Genomic DNA, 21,128 nt, shown 5'->3' on the forward strand with positions numbered 1-21,128 from the left:
TCTAGTTCCCGAAATGCTTGAAGAACACGAAGAGATTTAGAGATTTTCTCAAAGGGAGAACCAATTGCAACCATTATCACTTTATATCGATATTAATCTTAGGTGCGGGAGGAGGACTTGAAAAACCTGGCCAATTTTTTAAGTTACAATCCACTTCCATCCTAACCATCTGCGGCCAAACACAACTAATTAGTGCTTCAAAAAACGAGTCAAGTGGAATAATTTTTTTTCACAACTTAACCCTTATTTTATGTTTCCTTCGATTGTCATACGCCTTTTAGTTTCTCTAAGTAATATTAAAAACAGGTGACATGGCACCTTTAATATTCACACTGCGTTGTCGTGAGAATATTTAGCTTGCTTTCATTAAACCATTCTGTCATATATTATGTCAAAGCAATTTAACTGAACCTACCAGTTTCTTAATTATACCATTATTTGATTGTTAATTGCCGTCACCTACCTTTATATTCTAAAAGAAAGTCTTTCAATCCTCGATATTTGGCTGAACACAGTTTTGTTTTATTTAATTTCCCTGTTGGACTTCACTCTTACACCTGTCGCTGGGATAGTTTAACATGCACCAAAAATAGAAATTTATTCTTTGTCAATAAGCTTCCTGTTAATGTGTGACAACTGCTATACGTAAATTTGCGATTGAACGGCAAGATCCAAACAATAATGGCTCCTTTTGGTGGAAGAAATGCAGTTGTTTTTATGGTTTGTACGTGGCTGGGACTTCAATATTCAGCAGTTGTGGGTGAGAGAGGTTACGTATTGTAGAAATTTCGTTTAGACGTTTTAATGAAAGTGAGTTCAGTGTAGTGTGTTGCTGGCCAAATGTTTAGCGACTCGCTTGTCAGCAATCAAGTTAATGTCTAGCACCAAAGAACTTCCCACAACAAGTCTTGCAGGTTGACTTGTTTTATGGATACTGATAAGTTTATAGGACCATCAACGATCGTTTTATGACGGAATATTTGCCTGTGAGATGCGGGAAGCTTCTGTCTGCTTGTGGGTCAGTGAAAACTAATTTTCAGTGCTTACTGAAATGCCAGTCTAAAAATTTGCGATTTAAGCCCCATTTACACTACAGAAAATTTTTGGCACGGCTCGGATAAAAATGGCACGCGTACCCAAAAAAAAGGTTCGGCTCGGGTAAATATTGTAGTGTAAATGATTTTGCCGTACCAAATTTTATCCCTGCCGACCCAAAATTTCACCCGTGCTCGGCCCTTCTGAAAAGGTAGTCCGAGCACGGGTGAAATTGGTACGCGTTCCCAAAAACTCGACCCGGCTCGGACGAAATGTGTAGTGTAAACGATTGACCGTGCCAAACCAATTTTTTTCCTGACGAGCCTTCGTAACTGTGGTCAGCACCATCTGTTGAAGCATGTGTAGTAATTCCATTCAACATGGCGGAATCGGCGCGCCCTGCAACAAGCAAGTCACCAAGAAAATCTCACGGTCACTCTAAGAAAGGAAATGAAGTAAAGGAATACACTCCTTGTCCCTGAATACTGTTTCTAGCAACTCAAATCAGTGACCATTACAAGCCAGCATTGCTGCTATGACAATGAACATATTTGTATCTTCACGCCTTTTCTATTTAGTGTTATTCTGGAAAGAAGAACAGGAAGAGACTAATTTTCGACGTCCCTGCGACAAGATGTGTAGCCTTTTTAGAAGTAGACACTCCAAATACTTCTCACCCGCCATGTTTGAATGAAAGAAGCCATTGGCCGCATGCGCCCTAAGGAATAATCGCGTACGCTACCCAAGATGTTGAGCCTTTTTCCCGTACCAAAACATTTTCTCACGCCGCTTAGCACGGCAGAAAAAAAGACATGTAAACAGGACATCAGTGCTGCAGTTTTTGGTACGTGTACCATTTTTACCCGAGCCGTGCCAAAAATTTCCTGTAGTGTAAATGGGGCTTTAGAGAGCATTGGAACAGGTTTATTACTCAAGATCGAAATGCTTTCGTGAGTACCAAAAACAGGGCGAAGAGGCTAAGTCGTCTTTAATAGGTTAACAGTGAATGTCACTAAAAATCAATACAACGAAAAGTTAAAAAATCGCGGACACGGACCTGAAGAGGAAACTTAAAGGATCGATAGACAGGTCGCTTAAACAGTTTGATTTTTTAAAGCTCTATGGGGGTAATTTTGAATCGCCACAGCCTTTCTAGCTTCCAGAATGCTGACCAGGCGAGGCTAAGGCGCCGTTGTACATCGCTTTCGGTTGAAGCCATCTTTGACCCAAGGTAGGTGAAGTCGTTAGCCAATTTGAAGTCTTTATTGTTCAGAGTCAGGTTTTTCTTGCCGCTGGTATTGGTCATGAACTCTGTTTTCTTTGTGTTGATGACTTAAGGCCGATCTTTTGGGCATCAGCAGCTGTCCTATTTAGCTGACTTGAGCCTCTTCGAGGGAATTCTCAAAAAGGGCGATATCATCAGCAAAGTCGAGGTCATTAATCACGTTCGTTAGCTATCTGCTAGATCTTCTGGGCGCTGTAATATTTAAAGCCATGTGTTCCTTCAGATTGCTTCGTTATGAAGTCGATCATAATAACGAACAGAAACGGGGCCAAGACGTCTCCCTAAAGGACTCCAGTAGTGACCTCGAATTCTTCGGATAGACGGCCGTCGACATATACCGCTCTTTTCGAATTGATGTATAAGGTTTTTATCGCCTCTGCTAGTGTCTCCGGAATTCCATAATGTCTCGGGATCTTGAATATTGCATTGCAGAAAATAGAGTCCAAAGTCTTCTTGAAGTCGCTGAAGGTAACCAACAGTGGCAATTGTTGATCATCCGCACCTTCCATTACGCGTCTGAGGATGAATACTTGTTGTGTACAGCTTCTTCCTGTACGGAATCCTGCTTGGTTATGCCTGAGGGTTGGATCAACGAATGGTCTTATTCTGTTCAGCAATATTCTATTATAAACCTTGGCGGCGATGGACATTAGGGTTATGCCCCCATAGTTGGTCATTTCATAGAGGCTCCCTTTCTTGGGGATCCGGAGTGGTAAAATGATATTACTAATCCACCACGATGGAGGGATTTTGCGGTAAATACTGCATTGATAAAGCATGATAAAGAGCTTCCACATCTGTTTCACCTCCGTGCTTTAGGGCCTCCGCTGTTATTGATGGGTCACATCTTGGAGCCTTTCCTGTTTTCATATGCTCGATCGCTTTTGCCGTTTCACTCTTGGTGATATTGCCGGTGTCGATAAGAAGGTCAACCTCTGCGGGGGATAAGTTAATGCCAGCGTTTTCTGACTGGTTGTTAACGATTTTAGATAAACATGGTTGATATTCAGACAGTAGTTCCTTGGGGTTCTCTTTCCTGATAGTTCTTTTACTATCCTCCAAGCGACCTCATCTTGGTTACTCTCGGACGACCGTTTGAGCTCTCCCAACTTCCCTTCAAAGTGTTTAATTTCATTCTGTTGATAAGCTTTGTTTAGTTCGGAGTTCAGCGCTCTGTACCTTTCTTTGGTGTCCTTAGTATGTTTGTTCTTATACCCCCACTTTGCTTTGTTTTTCTCGTCCCTTAATTTATCCGTTTTCTCGCTGCAGGCCCAGTAAGGAGACTTCTTTGATTTTACAAGTCCGACTACTTATGCGGCAGTTTCCTCCATGCCCTCCTCGAATAGATCTTAAGATTTTGGTTTGCTATCTTCATGGGATAGGAGTGCCATCAGGGGCTCAAAGCGGTTTCACAGTTCTAGTCGGAACTCTTGCCATAATTTTGGGCCTTTGGTCAGTCTTTTCCAGTTGTCACGTTTGCGCTTCACCGGGTTTGCTACCTGAATACGCAGGCTGATTTTCACAGTTGCACTCACGATTCGATGGTCAGAATCTAATTCGACCGTGTTGTAAGCTCTGCAATTTCGTAAGGTGTTCTGCCACTTGGCATTGATTGTGATGTGATCAAGCTGTGCTCTTTAACCTGAAGGATTGTCCCAAGTCCAAGTTCGGCTTTTAGAGTGAGGAAACTTAACCTGAGCGGGGCGTAAGTTATGCTGTTCGCAAAACTGAATCGGACAAGAGTTCACCGTTGCTGTTTGTCAGGTCATGGTAAGTGTTTTTGCCAATGACCCGCGGTTAAGTAGTATGTCTATCTTGTCCAATTCGAGCATTGAAATCGCCTATTAGTATCGTGCAGTTGTGGGTTGAGATGTTTTCCACTGCATCCTGCATCCATAGAACCCAGACTTATCCTCTAGGTCTGCCCCTTCTGTGGGGGCATAAGCTACAACTATGGACAAGGCTGGATTGCCCTGAAGGTATGCCACAATAATTCTGTCTGACATTTTTTCAACTACTCGGAGGCCGGTTGTTCTTTATTTATTGTAACAGGATGACAACTCCTCCACATCTTTCGTGGGTGACTGATGCGTGGGCAAAAAGCCATTGGCCGTCGTCATTGACAGTTTAAACGACAAAGCAAAAAAAAAAAAAAAAAAAAGAAAAAAGAAAAATTGCACTAAGTGGAATACTAACTGACTGGCCGAAAGTTTGGCAGACCTGTGCAAGCGAGAAGGGACACCACTAAAATATTGAACAGTACGAAGCTGGTGAATTGAACATACTCCTTGAGTAATTTTATCCGAGTGTGCGTAAGCAAGACGGAAATGATTGTGAGCCCGAGAGTTTATGCGGGTGATGGCGACGGCAATCGACCGGCACTTGAAGGTGAATGGCTGTATGTACTCCATATCTCGAGACAGAGAGTTCGAGGAGTCCAAGCGAGTACTCGAGGGGAAGGCCAACGGTCTTCTGCGCTTCGGTTTCATTTATCCATTCATGTCATATATTATATAGAAGCGTTTTAACCCAACCCAAACAAAAAAAGTTTCTTAGTTATACTATTATTCGACTGCTGATTGCTGTCACCTACCTTGCTATTCTAAACTTAATATAAAATTCCTTTAATTTTACGACTCAGAAATTCTCGATATTTTGCTCATCACCGTTTTTATTTTATTTAATATTTCACTGTCGGACTTTACTCTAACACCTGTCGCCAGTCTAGTTTATAATTAACATGTACCAAAAGTGAAAATTTATTCTTTGTCTTAAGCTTTCAATTAATGTGTGTGACAACCGGCTATACCTGAAATTGCGATTGTTCGGCAAGATGGAAATAATAATGTCTCATTTTGACGGAAGAAACGCAGTTGTTATTCTTATGGTTTCTTTCGTTTAGACTTTTTAACGAAAGTTAGTTCTAGTGTCTTTCTGGCCATTTTTTAGTGACTTGCTTGTCAGTAATCAAAAATGCACCTGAAATCCAGCCTACCGAAAAGCGTGCTCGCAGCGATGCGTCGAGATGCCGACTGAAGTGTTAAAGTACACATGGAAACTAACCTTCAGTCTCCTTTCAATTTTCTAATATTTTTAGGTCTTTTGTTCATTGTATACGTTTTCTAACCAGTCTTTTGTTTCTAAAGAGTTCCAAACGACAAATTTCAGCAGTTTAATCAGTTACGCGAATGTGTACAAAGATACATCAACGTAAAATATATGATAGGGTCTCAATCTCCCATGTTGTAGGCGGAGGAAATTTCGCATCACGAAAACAAATAAAATAGCGTGACGCAAATAATTGAATGTAAAACAAATAATCACGTGATTTGTTCGTGTAATCTGAAATAAATTAGCACTCGTAAACTTTGGCTCCACTCAATGGCTACAAATTGCACTCGCCCACAATTAACCTTTGAAAAATGACACTCAAAATCGTGCTATTACCCATACAAACTAGATTACTATCTTTTGACAGCTGAGCATGAGCGCTTTATCATCTTCAAAGAACCGAGATTAAACAAAATCCTGGTGGGTCACGTGATCAGTAAAGGCGATGTACTCAATGAAGGGAGCTGCCGTGTGAAGTGTTATATGGAGCCCAACTGTGTGTCCATTAATATGGGACCTTTGACGGGAGGAAAGCTTAAATGCGAGTTAAATAATGCCACAGATGAAAGGGAATTTGCGTCAGACTTGAAGGATGAAGATCAATACACTTATCTGGCTATTGAGGTACTGGTAACTTTCAAAGAAAAAGAAACGTTTTTATAGGCTGCCTTTCAATTTTTCTTAAACCTCGTTATCGAAGCGAGGCCAGAATTGCATGGGTCAGCACGAAAATTTCAGATTACAGGCTGGGCCTGGCTTTGATGAGAAGTTTTGTTAAAAATCATCTACACCTCGGATAGTTTCTGATGTGTTCACACCTTTTACAAATGAGCTTTTTCCATTCTTTTCTTAAAATCACACTGGTCGCACTGAATAATTCATAGAGGCGAATTCTACTTGACCCATGAGAATGACAAATGGGGCTTTAAAGCATTTATCTTCGCGTTGGCTTTTGTAACTTGTACAAGGAAATATCAACAAAGGCAAATTATTATCAGACAAGAAGATTTGCGGTTGCTTCACAGCCGTTAGGTTGTAAATAATTGCTATCACGGCTCGATCTTTTATAATCATTTTTGTCGGAAAAAAATTCAGACCAGTTATTGCACGATTTTCGTTAAGTGTAAACCCCTCCAAAATAAGAAACGCGTAAAGTAATAGTCATCAACCAGCATCAGTTAAGGCAAATATGTGAGTAAAAAGAATGGAAAAAGTAATCGTGAGAGAGAAATTAAAGGATTCACAATTCTTGAGTATCATTCTGATAACACCAATTCTCGTCGTATCAGTTACAAGTTAACTTTCTTTCATTTAAATGAGCAAAACAAAATTCGGGCGCTTCTTTGTCCTGTGTCCTACAATGTCACGGTTGTGTAATCATAAACTGATTTTCATTTCAGAATCCCTGTAGTAGCAGCCCTTGTTTTAACGGTGGTACATGCCAAGCAGGATTTTCCAGTAAAGGGTTTCTTTGTAGATGTTCCCCTGGATTTCCTGGAACAGATTGTGAAGGTAACACTCCATGACTGCGTTATGGAATGGGCTATTTTTGGACTGATGTATAACCTCCAATCGTTTCTAGATTAAAAGCTTATAGCTTAGAATCAATTTATTCAGTTGAAACTTCCAAAAAAGGCTTGGTAACTCTGTCCGAAAAGAAAACAAAAAGCAAAAGACAAAACAACTACAAACGGTTGTTAATTCAGAAATTAGGGCTGGGATTTTTTTCCTCGAGTGTTACCAACTTAACTTTATGCACTATCATTATAATTAAATAAAAATTGTAAAGTACTAAACTTTCACTTATCGACATTATATTGCCAAACTTATCTTTTACAAAGCAACATCGTGCAGCCATTTAAAGAGGGTTGATACTGAGGCAGATAGTGGAGATTATGTCATCGATCCTGATGGTGAAGGAGGCTTACCACCATTTGGCGTCACCTGTAACATGACTGACAGGGATGGAGTTGGCGTGACAGTCGTCAGCCATGACAGTGAAAACAGAACACTGGTGAATGGATCTGAGAAAGCAGGAAGTTATTCACGTGACATTCATTACACAGGAGCGAGTCTGTCTCAGCTGGCGAGTCTCACCACACGCTCCTTATACTGTGAACAGTTTATCAAATATGAATGCTATAGTTCGAAGCTTCACAACCGGTACAAAAACGGGTCAGTGGGATGGTGGGTGTCACGTGATTCTAAAAAGATGACATATTGGGACGGAGCTTCTGGCTGGGATAAGTGCGCATGCGCCAAGAACAACACTTGTGCAAACCCGGAACGTGATTGTAACTGTGACAAGAATGACTTTCAATGGCGTGAAGACAGCGGTATCCTCACTAACAAAACCCATCTTCCAGTTAAACAGCTGAGGTTTGGAGATACAGGTTTTGACAAAGGCAAAGATGAACACGGCTACCATACCTTGGGGAAGTTCAGGTGTTATCAGACCATTGACTGATAAATAAATGACTGTACTAACTGTAAATGTATCGAATTTTCCTTCGGGTACTAGTGTTGCCTTATATAGCTGTAATACAATAGAAATCACCATTAAAATGGTAGAGTTGGGTAGAAGCGATTACCTTTAGGGAGCCAAACAGCAGCTTCAAAGTTGAGCCATCTACTTCATATCCATGGAACATGTAAAAAGATAAATCACTGTAGTCTTTCAGTAGTTTGTACTCGTCATTTTCTTGTGTTCGTCTTGCTCCACCTCGAATAGCTGTAGCTATTTGCGAAACAATAAAGCCTCTAATTATGTTATATTTTAACATAAACATTGATTGATTGATTGATTGATGATTGATAGATTGATTGAAAAATAAAGTTAACGAGTGAGCATCATAGTCTTGGTATTGTCAAATTAGCAAACCACGCGACTTGAAGCGACCTATTTGCGTAATGATAATCGATTGGTGGTAGCTTTTTGTTCAAAATTTCACAAAGTGTTTCTTCATCTTATAAAGTTTTCAATGTTTTAGCTTTCAAAATTACCAAAAATCAAATTTCTAACAATGAACAATGGCACGTAAAATAGATTTTCGGATCTAAAATGTGGAGTTTTGAGAAACAGACGCCAGGCGGCTAGTTTCTTAAAGGACGGATAACTTTAGCCAGATGATAAAGTCCTTTCCGAAGGTTAAATTATAAATATTCAGTGATTTTAAGAGGAAAACACGGGACAGACAATTCTCAGTGTCATCTTCAGTTCTTAAAACCGTTATACATGCATTTGAAATGGTGAAATATATATGCTAGAATTAAAACTATTAATAGATATTTCTTATCGCAATAGGGAATTAACAATTATTCCACGCGGATGCACGCGTTGGATATGACATGATAGATTTGGCTATAATCATCTCATATCCCGGCAACAAGCAATCAAGAAATATTGCTATGGCTAGATCTTGCTGATTTTCGCTTTGCAAGAACAACCAGAAGACAATATAATAGACACCACTACGTAGGGCATGGTATAATGGCTTTAATTAAAAACTGCATCATTGTATAATGCAATTCGAGGGATATGATTGGCTTAGCGGCCATGGTATATGAGCCATTATACCATGGCCGAGAAATGGCGACCATTACATTGTCTGCTGTCGTCCTTGCACAGCGAAATCAGTAAGATCTAGCAATATTTCTTGATTTTTTTTAATCAAATAATTATTCCACTTGCGTTTGTTGGATACGAGATGATTATAGCTAACTCGGTGCTACGCGCGTCGTTGGCTATCTATCATCTCATATCCTCGTGGAATAATTGTTAAATTTACGGTGTCCGCTAAGCCAATCAAATCCCTGGAATTGCATAAAACAATGATTCAGTTTTTCATAATATTAATTTCATGATAATGGATAGTGAAATTGTAAAGACGTATCGGAATAAAGTAGAGGCAAAAATAAGAAAACAAACAATGCAGACAGTGTGTTGAGAAAAAGGGATAAATTTAATAACATGATGCAATGACGGTTAATATAAAGACGGATCACGTCTTCCATTTGATGTGCGTGGCTTTCTTGAGTTTGATTTGAATCTTTGAGGTAGAATTTCAGACGAAATCCGATTCATCAGGACTAGATTTTTCTACTGGTAATAAAGTCACATAGATGATCAAGCCTTCCACGGGATCCCAAAAAAAGTTTATGAGAGTTGAAATAAGAAATTAGTATTAAAAAATATGGAAGCACCTGCCTTTTGGCTTAAGCAATAGCTTGATAAGGTTTGATAACTATTGAGCTCGCCAGTCATACATCGTGTTTTCATTCCAATGCCGGAACTTCTTGAACAAAATAGAATGACATTTTATTTAAAATTAACAGATCCTATTTTAAGAACTGTCCTTTGTTGTCTTTGCAGGATTAAATATGTATGACATTGACCACGTTATATTTACCCAAGAGAACTTCTGTTTTTGTTGATATGATGAAAAATACAGTCACAATTAAACTGAGATAAGGGATTAGATGAGTTACCTATCTATCTATCTATCTATCTATCTATCTATCTATCTATCTATCTATCTATCTATCTATCTATCTATCTATCTATCTATCTATCTATCTATCTATCTATCTATCTATCCTGTTACTTAGGTCGTCCTCTATCCCCCCATTTTATAACTACAACTACGAGACTTGCAAGGATTTGCCTACTGGCCATAGCTTAGCACTCACATAGCGGTTTCTTTTAAGTTTAAGAAAGATTCAAAATTAATTAAAAGAAAAAAGGAAATTAATTAAAATTCAAAATCCAAAATAAACACTTTTGATTGGCAATTCAAGGTTTTTATATCCGCTTCTTTAATGCCCCTTCTTTCAAAGTTCAGCTTATTGAGGAATCAGACTCATTAATTAAAGGAGACAGCGCTGACGGAGCAGACGGAGGTGAAAAGACACCGATCTGTTCAAAATATGGCGAAAATTCTCCTTCTCCTAACAATATCTCATCTACAATTGAAGTTTTCAGCTGTAGAAGACAACTTGTGTCGTGGGGAAAGGTCTCAAAGAGGATTTGTGCTCCTCAATGCAACATACCTGAGCTATAATCTCACGCACAGCTTTCCTGATTGTGTCGACTTGTGTGTTGACGATCCAAGATGCATGAGCTTCAATTTCTGGTGGAAGACAAGGAAATGCGATTTGAACAGTAAAGCAAAAGAACAAAGTTGTCAAGCACGTTTTGTGGAAGAACCATATGCAACTTACATGGGAATGGCAAGATACCCAGGTAACCCTATAACTAATACTAGAAATAGTTTACCGCTACAACTGCTCCCGATCCATGTGCTATCTGATTTGCGAAAAATTCGCTTTAAGAAAATGATGAGGTGGCATTTCGCACCTTAACGTCCGACAAGACTGAACATTCATGCATAAAATATTTGAAGAATCGCTTCTAGAAAATGATATGGTGGCATTTCGCACCTTAACGTCCGACAAGATTGGTCAATCATGCATAAATTATTTGAAATCGAATGAAATATCTTATTTGCGACCGAACTTTAAAAGAATCGTTTTGTGTTTAAAATACAGTAATAACAAATCCAGTTAAATTTAAATTCTTGTTGAGTTATAATTCACACGTTTGGCTTGACATACAAGAATTGATATTTCGGAGAGACTTCTGCCGACCAAAGGAAATTCATGAAAATTACACTGTCTTCCATATTTATCATTTATTTTACATTAACTGTCCAAATTCTCGCGCGCTGATTGACTCGTAGCTATTGTCTATAAAAGCCGACATACAATAAAAATGATCTGAGATGAAAGGCACCTGCTTTCTTAACGGAAAATAAAGTCAATTCCGCTCGTACTTTTTCCATGTTATTGTAAAAAACATATCGACGGCACTTTTCTACGGTCTATGCTTTTACAGATCATAAAATGACGCCATAAAATGTTCAAAACTTGGCAGTGAAACCACTCGCCGTTCCAGTTGAGTTTTGGCCATTTTTTGACGTCACTCTATAGTTTATAAACCGTATAGACAGAATAATGCCGTCGATTTGTTAATTATTATTATTTAGTGTTTTACATGTTATTGGCATAGTTAAAAAATGAACATGGCTGTTTACTCGCTCAACTTGCAGTTTTGCTAGTGACGGACCATCCTGGATTAAAAAATATTTGGTGAACAGATAAATAAATAATAAAATAGATAAATATGTCTCATTACATGTTACGGTGTGTTATAAAACCTCGGTCCGCAAGGTCCGTACTTACAGTACGGACCTCGAACTCGGTTAGTATAAAAATGACGTATGTATTTTTACGTGTTGTGCTGTATTGGGGCAAAGTCCAAATTCAAATAGCGAACACAACTTTACACCTGCATGCCGGTGCCACAAATGATCTAATAGGATATTTATTTAACAAATAAATAAATTTATGCTTCTTATCAGTGCATCTGTTCTGTGGCTTCCGATCGGGTGGTAGTAAGGAGATACTCTAGCTAATTACCCTACATAAGGCTTGGTTAGACCATCATTTGTCCTCTTTGGCCTAGATTATCCAACAGTGAACTAAGGCGCATATCCAAGGGAAACTCGTCACTTCAGATTTATTACCAAATGTAAGCTTTTCTGAGGAGTAGCAAAGAAAACTGTTAGCTATAGGAAATGAAAACAGAAAAAAGATGAACGCGCTCGAGTTAGCTAGAAAACCAGAGTAGGAATAAATGTAGCAATTCCCTGGTGAAAAACCTCACAGGATCTTCAAGGATCTTTAAAGATCTTCAAAGACCTGCCAAAGATCTTTAAAGATAAAGATCCTTAAAGGATCCTTATAGGATCTTTGAAGATCCTCCAAAGATCTTCAAAGATCCTGCATTTGCAACATCTTGTTATACTATCTGCAAAGATACTCAAGGAATTGGTAAGGATCTTGCAAGGATCTTTGTAAGATCCTTGCAAAGATTCTTGCAAAGATCTTTGCAAGGATCCTTCAAAATCCTCAAAGATTTGATGAGGATCTTTGAAGAATCTTACAAAGATCCTTTTAAAGATCTTGCAAAGATCTTTGCAAGGATCCTTCAGGATCCTCAAGGATTTAAAGAGGATCTTTGAAGAATCTTACAAAGATCCTTTTAAAGATCTTGCAAAGATCTTTGCAAGGATCCTTCAGGATCCTCAAGGATTTAATGAGGATCTTTGAAGAATCTTACAAAGATCCTTTTAAAGATCTTGCAAAGATCTTTGCCAGGATCCTCAAGGATTTAATGAGGATCTTTAAAGAATCTTAGAAAGATCCTTTTAAAGATCTTGCAAAGATCTTTGCCAGGATCCTCAAGGATTTAATGAGGATCTTTAAAGAATCTTAGAAAGATCGTTTTAAAGATCTTGCAAAGATCTGTGCCAGGATCCTCAAGGATTTAATGAGGATCTTTAAAGAATCTTAGCAAGATCCTTTTGAAGATCCTGCAAAGATCTTTGCCAGGATCCTCAAGGATTTAATGAGGATCTTTGAAGAATCTTTAAAAGATCCTTGCCAAAATCTTCAACAATTTAATAACGATCCTTCGAAGATCTTGCAAAGATCTTTGTCAGGATCCTTAGGGATCCTAAAGGATTTTTAAATTAAGCTGAATATCTTTGACGGATCTTAAAAGGTTCCTTGATAGTAAGGATCTTGCAAAGACCTTTGCCAGGATCCTTCATGAGCTTCAAGGATTTAATGAGGATGTTTGCAAGACCCCTATGATAAATAGAAAAAAACGGTGATGGAAAATAAAAGGCCATATATTTACACTTGCAATTACAGTGTAGGCATTTGGTAATTTATTTTATTAATCAATAAGACCGTTTATTCAAATACACTTCGCAGTCCGAAGACTGAATTGCGTGTACAAATAATTAAATTGTATGAAACTGAAAAACATAATATATACAAAATCTAGAAAAAAATTTAATAATTACAGGTAACATACTTCGAACCTAGTTTAATGGCCTTAGCTCCCACGAGTCTCCTGTAGCTCAGTGGTAGAGCATCCGAACTAGTAATCGGAAGGTCTTAGGTTCGACTCCTGATAGGAGCATTCGGATTTCTTTTTTGCGAGTATGCCTGCGTCACTTTCTAGAATAATCATCATTCTCAAAAAGGACATTATTTAAAAAACTACTTACTACTACTAATGACTAATAAAAGAGTTCTTTTAACGATTGTTTTTGCACACCGGAATTATAAAACGATTATTGCTCCCAAGCTTGTGGGATGAAAGGGCAGGTGAGGCAGCAAATTTGAGCGTTTGTGGTTTCTTGATGAAGATATAGTGTTAAGAAAGTTTGTTCGAAAGAAAGTCACATCGGGCATACAATGTTGGTAGATATTCCCACTTTAGTAACAAACACATTTGTCACATTTCAAAATGAGAATCAAAATTTCCGTTTCCACTGCGTTTGAGCTTCCAGAGTAAATAATTATACCTTAAAGGTGTTGGAAAGTACAGACTGTTCACTAAAACTCTGAAAGTTGCAATAATGCAATGTCATCAATACTGCTGGTTTTTTGCTTGGAACTATTGCTTGGATGTCTCAGAGAAACGGGTACATGGAATATGGAATTTCGTTTTGGCAATTTAAATTTGTGATATGTTGCACCAAGATTCCTGCTTGATATGGCTTCCCACCAAAGGATATAATTCAATAGACAAATAAATAAGTTTACTCAGCTGATTGTCTGATCAGTGCTTGTCATGCAGCATGATAGTGTCTTAGTGATACTCAGACTCAGTAATTCATTCTTATAAATAAAAAGTGATTTCCAATAGCTAAAAGTTTGCTCACAGTCTTCATCAAATGATTACCCTGTCGCTTTCTTGCACAATACTTCTTTTATAAAGGAAACAAGGAAACCACCGGGCCAAGAGCGGCAGCCATCTTGGATTTCCATCAGACTTGGAAGACTGGGCACTAACAAAGCCAAATTTGGTCAGCAGCTATACACTGCAGGCTCGCAGAAAGACCGTTTCTTTTGGATTTTAGCAGGCGGACTCCAATCTCGTACCCAGAGTCTTCAGGCTTTTTGGTCAGCGGGGCAACGCCGGGAAGACTCTGAGGACATCGAAAAAATTCAATTTTTTTGATTGGCTGTTCCGTAACGGTTGCCATTGTTTTACCGCAGAAATCCTGCGGTAATAAAATTCGATGTCCCCAGAGTCTTCCCGGCGTTGCCCCGCTGACCAAAAAGCCTGAAGACTCTGGGTACGAGATTGGGCGGACTCAAGAAAACAAGGCACATTTCCTCAGTTTTTTCTTCTTTTAAGCTAGAAAACGTGGACAACTACTTTTTAGAAACAGGCAGGTTTTAATATAAAAGACTGGCTTGAAAATGTATGATGCACAATTCAACCAAACGAATGCATGTGCTTCTGTGAATTTTAATAGCTACAAATTCATCTGATCTCGGTTGTCGAGGTAGCCATTTCCTATTTATTTTTAAAATAAAACACTTACAAACGTTTTTATGGGGTAAGTTTGTAGTTTTAGCGCTAGTTGAAATAAACAATCAAATGATTGTAGTTGTACTGAGAATCAATTGCAAGCTTTATTTGTGTGGTGACTTATCCGGTCGATTATAACATTACTTTAATTTGCCTGTGATTTGTTTGAAGTTGAAGGTCAGTTTGTGGAGTATTATAATGCCCACATGTACAATAAAATAGCACCATGCGTTAAAAACGAATGTGAGCACTGTAATCACACAAAAGAACTGACTAAAGTGCATGATTTTCTCTCTTTTTGCTGTAAATTTTCAACTCAATGTTGTTGTCAAGGCCGAGACTCAAGACTGCAGCTTCAGAGTGTGTGAAGTCACCAAATCCTGCTCAATAAACTAAGTTACTTGTAAGCAGGGGAGCCTATTTTTAACTGATTTAATAAGGTTATGAATTGTGACTTCTACTACTATATATACTACTCAGGAACAATGAAAAAATAAAATTTTGTAACTTTGAGTTTTGATCATCACTTGATGTCTGATAGTTTAATAGAAAATTAGAGGGTCAAGTTGTTTTGATCATGTAAATTACAAGGAAATTGGTACTTTTTTTGTCTTTTAGCACTGTGTTTGCACAATTATTATGCCTACCAAATTTTTATAGTAGCACAACATTTGCTGATGTTGTGATTGCACTGTTTTGTTACATTATTTATTGTCTAGAATATAGTTATTCCACATTTTGTGGGTCATCACGAGGGAGAAACTACAATTTTTCTGAGCCACTATAAATGTGCAGATCAAGGCAGTAACTTTTAAGTTTTGTTAAAGGCTGATAATAATTATCAGCCTTTAACAGGGATATTGACTTGCACTAATGTTATGAACAACATGTGGTGAAATTTGTTGCACTGTGTAGCCTTGTCATTAGAACTTTTGTACATAATCAGAGCTTGCTATAAGTTATTGTTTTTCTGTTATTATATTTTCTTGTACTAACTTTTTCATTGGAAATTGTCAAACCAAATTTTAGAATAAAAATTATTACAGTTTCTTGTACATTAACGTTAGGATCGTGATCACCCAGGCTTCATGTTGTAGTCAAAATTTTGTCCATCATGGTTGAGGTAAAATATCCATCTGCTGAATATTATTCTTTCACAATACATAATAAAAGTTATGTTTCTATTTCTGATTTTATTGACACAAGTTACTTGGTTCTGATTTAGCGCTGTAGACCTACATTTATATACAAATTCCTGAATCTTAACTAAAATAAGTTAGGGATTGTTCAATAAAATTATCCCTTTTATGGCATGCTGATGTTCTTTTTCATCTACATACTACATGTACATTCTCAACAGCTTATTCTGAGACTCACCGGAAATTTCAGTCACAAATGTTCTTGTGATTTTGGAAAGTTCAAAGTAGTACCAGGTCTTGCAAAGGATCATTCAAGATCCTTGAAGATCTTTTGCAAGATTATTGAAGATCTTCAAAGATCTAGGCAAGAGCTGCAAAGGATCCTGTAGGATTCTTGAAGATCTTTGGCAAGGTTATTGAAGATCTTCAAAGATCTTGAAAAGGTCTGCAAAGGATCCTTGAAAATCCTTTTAGGATCTTTGGCAACATAATTGAAGATCCTCAAAGATCTTGGCAAGTTCTGCAAAGGATCTTTGCAGATCCTCAAAGATCCTGGCAAGACCTGCAAAGGATCCTTAAAGATCTTGACAAGATCTTGGCAAGATCTGCAAGGATCCTTAAGGATCTTTGAGGATCCTCAAAGATCTTGGCCAAGATCTTCAAGGATCTTCAAAGATCTTGGCAAGAAAGTTGAGGATCCTTAAGGATCTTGGCAAGGATTTTTGAGGATCCTTAAAGATCTTTGCAAGATTGTTTAAGGATCCTTAAAGATCTTCATAAGGATCCTCGCAGATCTTCATAAAGATCTTTGAGGATCTTTAAAGATCCTCAAAAGATTAACACCAGGGATCGTCAAACTGTTCTGTTTTAAAGTACAACTACTAATCAAACGAAAATCGTGTCATCTTTGTACTCGTTTAACGTGTTTTCGAACAGTGGGGTTGGATAATAAATAAAGTTTCTGAATATATGGAGCACTAAGTTTTATTTCAACACTCGTGAGACCAAAATGAAATTGGACCATTTGGAAGCAATTTAATTAACTTAAGAAATATGTTCGTATTTAATTTTTTCTTTATAGCATTAGCGAGGTCTTGTAGTGATTTAAAGAAGCTGGATCCCACAAGAGAAAGTGGCGATTACACCATTTATCCCGATTGTGAAGGAGGCATGCTACCATTTGACGTCACCTGTGACATGTCTGAAAAGGATGGAGTTGGCGTGACAGTCATCAGTCACGACAGTGAGGGCAGACCATTGGTGAACGGATGCAACCCACAGGGATGTTACTCATGTGACATTCACTACACGGGAGTGAGTCTGCCCCAGCTGGCGAGTCTCACCAGGGTCTCTTCACACTGTGAACAGTTTATCAAATATGAATGTTATCATTCAAAGATGTTCAGAGATGAAATTGCTTGGTGGGTGTCACGTAATTCTACTAAGATGAAGAACTGGGGCGGAGCATCATCTAGTAGTGGTAAGTGCGCATGCGGGATGAACAACACATGTGCAAACCCCAAATATGATTGCAACTGTGACAAGAATGACAAGGTATGGCGTGAAGACAGCGGTCTCCTCACTGACAAGTCATTTCTTCCGGTTATACAGCTCAGATTTGGAGACGTAGCCAGTGAAGAAAAAGGCTACCATACCTTGGGGAAGTTCAAGTGCTATGGTATTGCTGAAAAATTGTCGAAGATGTCAGCAATAAGATTGATTGCGTCTACCTAAACATGCAAAAACAGTAGAACAGTAGGTCTTACCAAATCGAATGAAAAAAGTGTTATTATTATACAATAAAAAATGTATGGAGTCACATTTGATTGAGAAGTAGAGGGATTTCCAATCAAGTTGCGTCAAAACAAGTAAAATTAGAGGGATTACTCTAATCAGTCACAGCTATCGCATTAACACAATTAATTATCAACATCATGCGGAACTAAACGCGAGCTGTCTGCCTGTTTGCCTGTTCTTCATAGTTCAACTTTTCCGATATAAAGAAGAATTTTTTTTCTTTCCTGCGAAATAAAGATTGTTGCCCTAACAGTGATCCGTAACTCCCTGGGTAGAATTTTTGGTAAAATTTATCTGGACTTAACTGGTCAGTACACTTGTTAACTTGGAATTTGTTTGCATGTTCTTTACAGTACAACATATGGTTACGGCTTTTTTTTTTCTTTTCTGTGAAATAAAAAAGATTGTGATACAGTAATCTGTTCGCAATAAATAATTTTAAAAGTATAGTTTTGCTTGGTTTTTTTTTCTTAGCAGTTTTGAGTAGCCGGTGTTACCGTTTCCTCATCTCCAGCAATTTACGAAAAACACGGTACGTCCCTCGATTGTGCATTTTGCACTCGACGGCTTGCGAAGGCTATTTAAAAGTATGAGTGCCATGATTCGATGTTGAAAAAGGTATGGTGGGTGTCATGTGATTGTACTGTAATTCAATGCTTGGACGGTACATCTGGCACTAACAAGAAGAGCTGAACAAGGCTACCATACCCGCTTGGGGAAGTTTTAAAAGTGTTACAGAATCGCCCGATAAAGATTTGGCTGTATATATATTGTTTCCTCTACTCGTATTGTAGCTAGTTTCACTATCGGTGAAAAAACAGGAAGACATTAATAGCTGTGATACAGTAGATTATAGCAATACTTTTCTATTTACACTCAGTACAATTAAGGATCATTTACAGTTACAAAAGGTCGGTAGCTAAGCTTTCAAACGCGCATGAGGAAAAAAGACCATTTTCCCCGTAAAGAAAAGAAAAGAAAAGAAAAGAAAAGGAAGTGGTCTTAATAAGCTTCTTGGGGAGGTGAACCGATTTTTAAGTTTAGGGTATTTTTTGCGTTTACGCACTTGTATGCTGTAACGTACATAAACAAGAAGAGAAATCGTGTCGCCTGAAAAAAGCAAACATTATGTCCAAGCTCGGCTTTTAGAGTGAGGAAACTTTAACTGAGTGGGGCGTAAGTTATGCTGCTCGCAAAACTGAATCGGACAAGAGTTCACCGTTGCTGTTTGTCAGGTCATGGTAGGTGTTTTTGTCAATGACCCGCGGTTTAGTAGTATGGCTATCTTGTCCAATTCGAGCATTAAAATCGGCGATTAGTACCGTGCAGTTGTGAGTTGAGATGTTTTCCACTGCATCCTGTAAATTTCCAGAACTCAGACTTATCCTCTAGGTCTGCCCCTTCTGTGGGGGCATAAGCTACAACTATGGACAAGGTTGGATTGCCCTCAAGGTATGCCACAATACCTTGACACATTTTTCAACTGCTCGGAGGCCGGTTGTTCTTTATTTATTGTTGACAGGATGACAACTCCTCCACATCTCTCGTGGATGGCTGATGCGTAGGCCAAAAGCTATTGGCCGTCGTCATTGACAGTTTAAACGACAACGCAAAAAAAGAAAAAATTGCACTAAGTGGAATACTAAAACTGGCTGAGAGTTTGGCAGACCTGTGCAAGCGAGAAGGGACACCACGAAAATATTGAACAAAACGAACCTGGGTTAATTGAACATACTCCTCGAGTAATTTTATCCGAGTGTGAGTAAGCAAGACAGAAATGATTGTGAGCCCGATAGTTTACGCGGGTTATGGCGATGGCAATCGACCGGCACTTGAAGGTGAATGGCTATATGTATTCCATATATCAAGACGGAGAGTTCGAGGAGTCCAAGCGAGTACTCGAGGGGAAAGCCAACGGTCTTCTGGGCTTCGGTTTCATTTATCCATTCAGGTCATATATTATATAGAAGCATTTTAACATAGCCCAGGCAAAAAAGTTTCTTAATTATACTATTATTCGATTGCTGATTGTTGTCACCTACCTTGCTATTCTAAACTTAATATAAAATTCCTTTAATTTTCCGACTCAGAAATTCTCGATATTTTGCTCAACACCGTTTTATTTTATTTAATTTCACTGTTGCACTTTACCCTAACACCTGTCGCCAGTCCAGTTTAACGTGCGCCAAAAGTGAAAATTTATTCTTTGTCAATAAGCTTTCAATTTATATGTGTGACAACCCTATACCTGAAATTGCGATCGATCGACAAGATGGAAATAATATTGGCTCATTTTGACGGAAGAAATGCAGTTGTTATTCTGTTTTTTTTTTTTTTCGTTTAGACTTCTTAACGAAAGTGAGTTCTAGTGTTATTCCGGCCAATGTTTAGCGACTTGCTTGTCAGCAATCAAAAATGCACCTTAAATCCTGCCTGCCGAAAAGCGTGCTCGCAGAGATGCGTCGAGATGCCGATAGAAGTGTTAAATGAAGCAACTAAGGGACAGTATTTTACTCCCCGCTGAATGGGACGCTAGTCCATCATAGTGTTTACCCCAGTAGTATGTCACCGGTACTCATTTATAAACCTGGGTGAAGAGAGACAATGTGGAGAGCAGTTTCTTCTCTAAGGAAACAATACAGTAATGCAGAATCCAACATTTAGCTTTCAAACAACGACCTCCCCCCTCCCCCTGATCAGTTCTACCTTCAGATCAAAAGTCCGACGTTTACCACTATGCCATTGCGCTTCTTCATAACAAGTTAAGAAATCAAAGCAATAGACCTTTTTCGATATATTAAAATTCTTACTTGTCTACGAAGCTTTGGGGAATAAAGCAACAGAAATGGGCCCTTTGCAGCTAACGGTCACATGGTACGCAATCCACTTTGCAGGAGAGCAAGCTACGTACTGGGACATCCAAAACAAAGAAAATTCAAGAGTGACTGGATGGATGTCCCAGCGCGCAATTTACTCTCCGGCTAGCTGGATTTTGTACCACGTGACTGTCAGTTGCAAAGGGCCCATTACATTGAGGTTCAGAGATGAATAATTCATTTCTTTTGTTTTATTTTCTTAAGCCTCGTAATGCATACGGAAGTTGAGCCCTCAGTACGAGCGGCAGTCAAAGCTGGTTTTCATACGTCATCCAATGCCTCTGCCGAAAAGGAACGCTTATTCCCGTCGACTAAATGAAAATACAGTCGAACCTGTATATAACAGCCACCCTCGGGACTTGGGAACTGGCCGCTTAATGCAGGTGGCCGCTTAATACAGGATCACTAAAAATACTCACTGGGCGTTGTGT

At 38.6% G+C, this 21,128-nt stretch overlaps 2 protein-coding genes and 1 long non-coding RNA gene across 3 annotated transcripts; 2 read left to right on the forward strand and 1 right to left on the reverse strand.

Moving 5' to 3' along the window:
• The first annotated feature begins 484 nt into the window (after positions 1-484).
• LOC146473545 (contactin-associated protein 1-like) lies at positions 485-18,393 on the forward strand. The gene is made up of 3 exons (XM_085118276.1): positions 485-760; positions 10,413-10,673; positions 17,106-18,393. The coding sequence occupies exons 1-3, from the start codon at positions 682-684 to the stop codon at positions 17,756-17,758; spliced, it is 993 nt and encodes a 330-aa protein (XP_084974402.1). The 5' UTR covers positions 485-681; the 3' UTR covers positions 17,759-18,393.
• LOC146473546 (neurexin-4-like) lies at positions 4,555-8,491 on the forward strand. Its single transcript, XM_085118274.1, has 4 exons — positions 4,555-4,708; positions 5,799-6,055; positions 6,832-6,943; positions 7,273-8,491. Exons 1-4 carry the CDS (start codon positions 4,648-4,650, stop codon positions 7,896-7,898), a joined length of 1,056 nt encoding a protein of 351 aa, XP_084974400.1. The 5' UTR covers positions 4,555-4,647; the 3' UTR covers positions 7,899-8,491.
• Positions 13,965-14,712, reverse strand: LOC146473547 (uncharacterized). The gene is made up of 2 exons (XR_014866373.1): positions 14,665-14,712; positions 13,965-14,442 (listed from the first exon to the last, which is right to left on the reverse strand). It is a non-coding gene; the product is annotated as an uncharacterized LOC146473547 (long non-coding RNA).
• Positions 18,394-21,128: the final 2,735 nt, after the last annotated feature.

This window comes from Pavona decussata, unplaced genomic scaffold (genome assembly GCF_977016875.1).
Source record: "Pavona decussata unplaced genomic scaffold, jaPavDecu1.1 SCAFFOLD_93, whole genome shotgun sequence".
NCBI classification, from domain to species: domain Eukaryota; kingdom Metazoa; phylum Cnidaria; class Anthozoa; order Scleractinia; family Agariciidae; genus Pavona; species Pavona decussata.

Bases quoted from the DNA above. Each gene is read 5' to 3' on its own strand.
- LOC146473545 (XM_085118276.1), top strand. From the start codon at position 682: ATGGCTCCTTTTGGTGGAAGAAATGCAGTTGTTTTTATGGTTTGTACG. The intron at 761-10,412 runs GTGAGAGAGGTT...TGAAGTTTTCAG, and splicing joins TCAATATTCAGCAGTTGTGG to CTGTAGAAGACAACTTGTGT. The intron at 10,674-17,105 runs GTAACCCTATAA...TTTTCTTTATAG, and splicing joins GGGAATGGCAAGATACCCAG to CATTAGCGAGGTCTTGTAGT.
- LOC146473546 (XM_085118274.1), top strand. From the start codon at position 4,648: ATGATTGTGAGCCCGAGAGTTTATGCGGGTGATGGCGACGGCAATCGA. The intron at 6,056-6,831 runs GTACTGGTAACT...TTTTCATTTCAG, and splicing joins ACACTTATCTGGCTATTGAG to AATCCCTGTAGTAGCAGCCC. The intron at 6,944-7,272 runs GTAACACTCCAT...TCTTTTACAAAG, and splicing joins TCCTGGAACAGATTGTGAAG to CAACATCGTGCAGCCATTTA.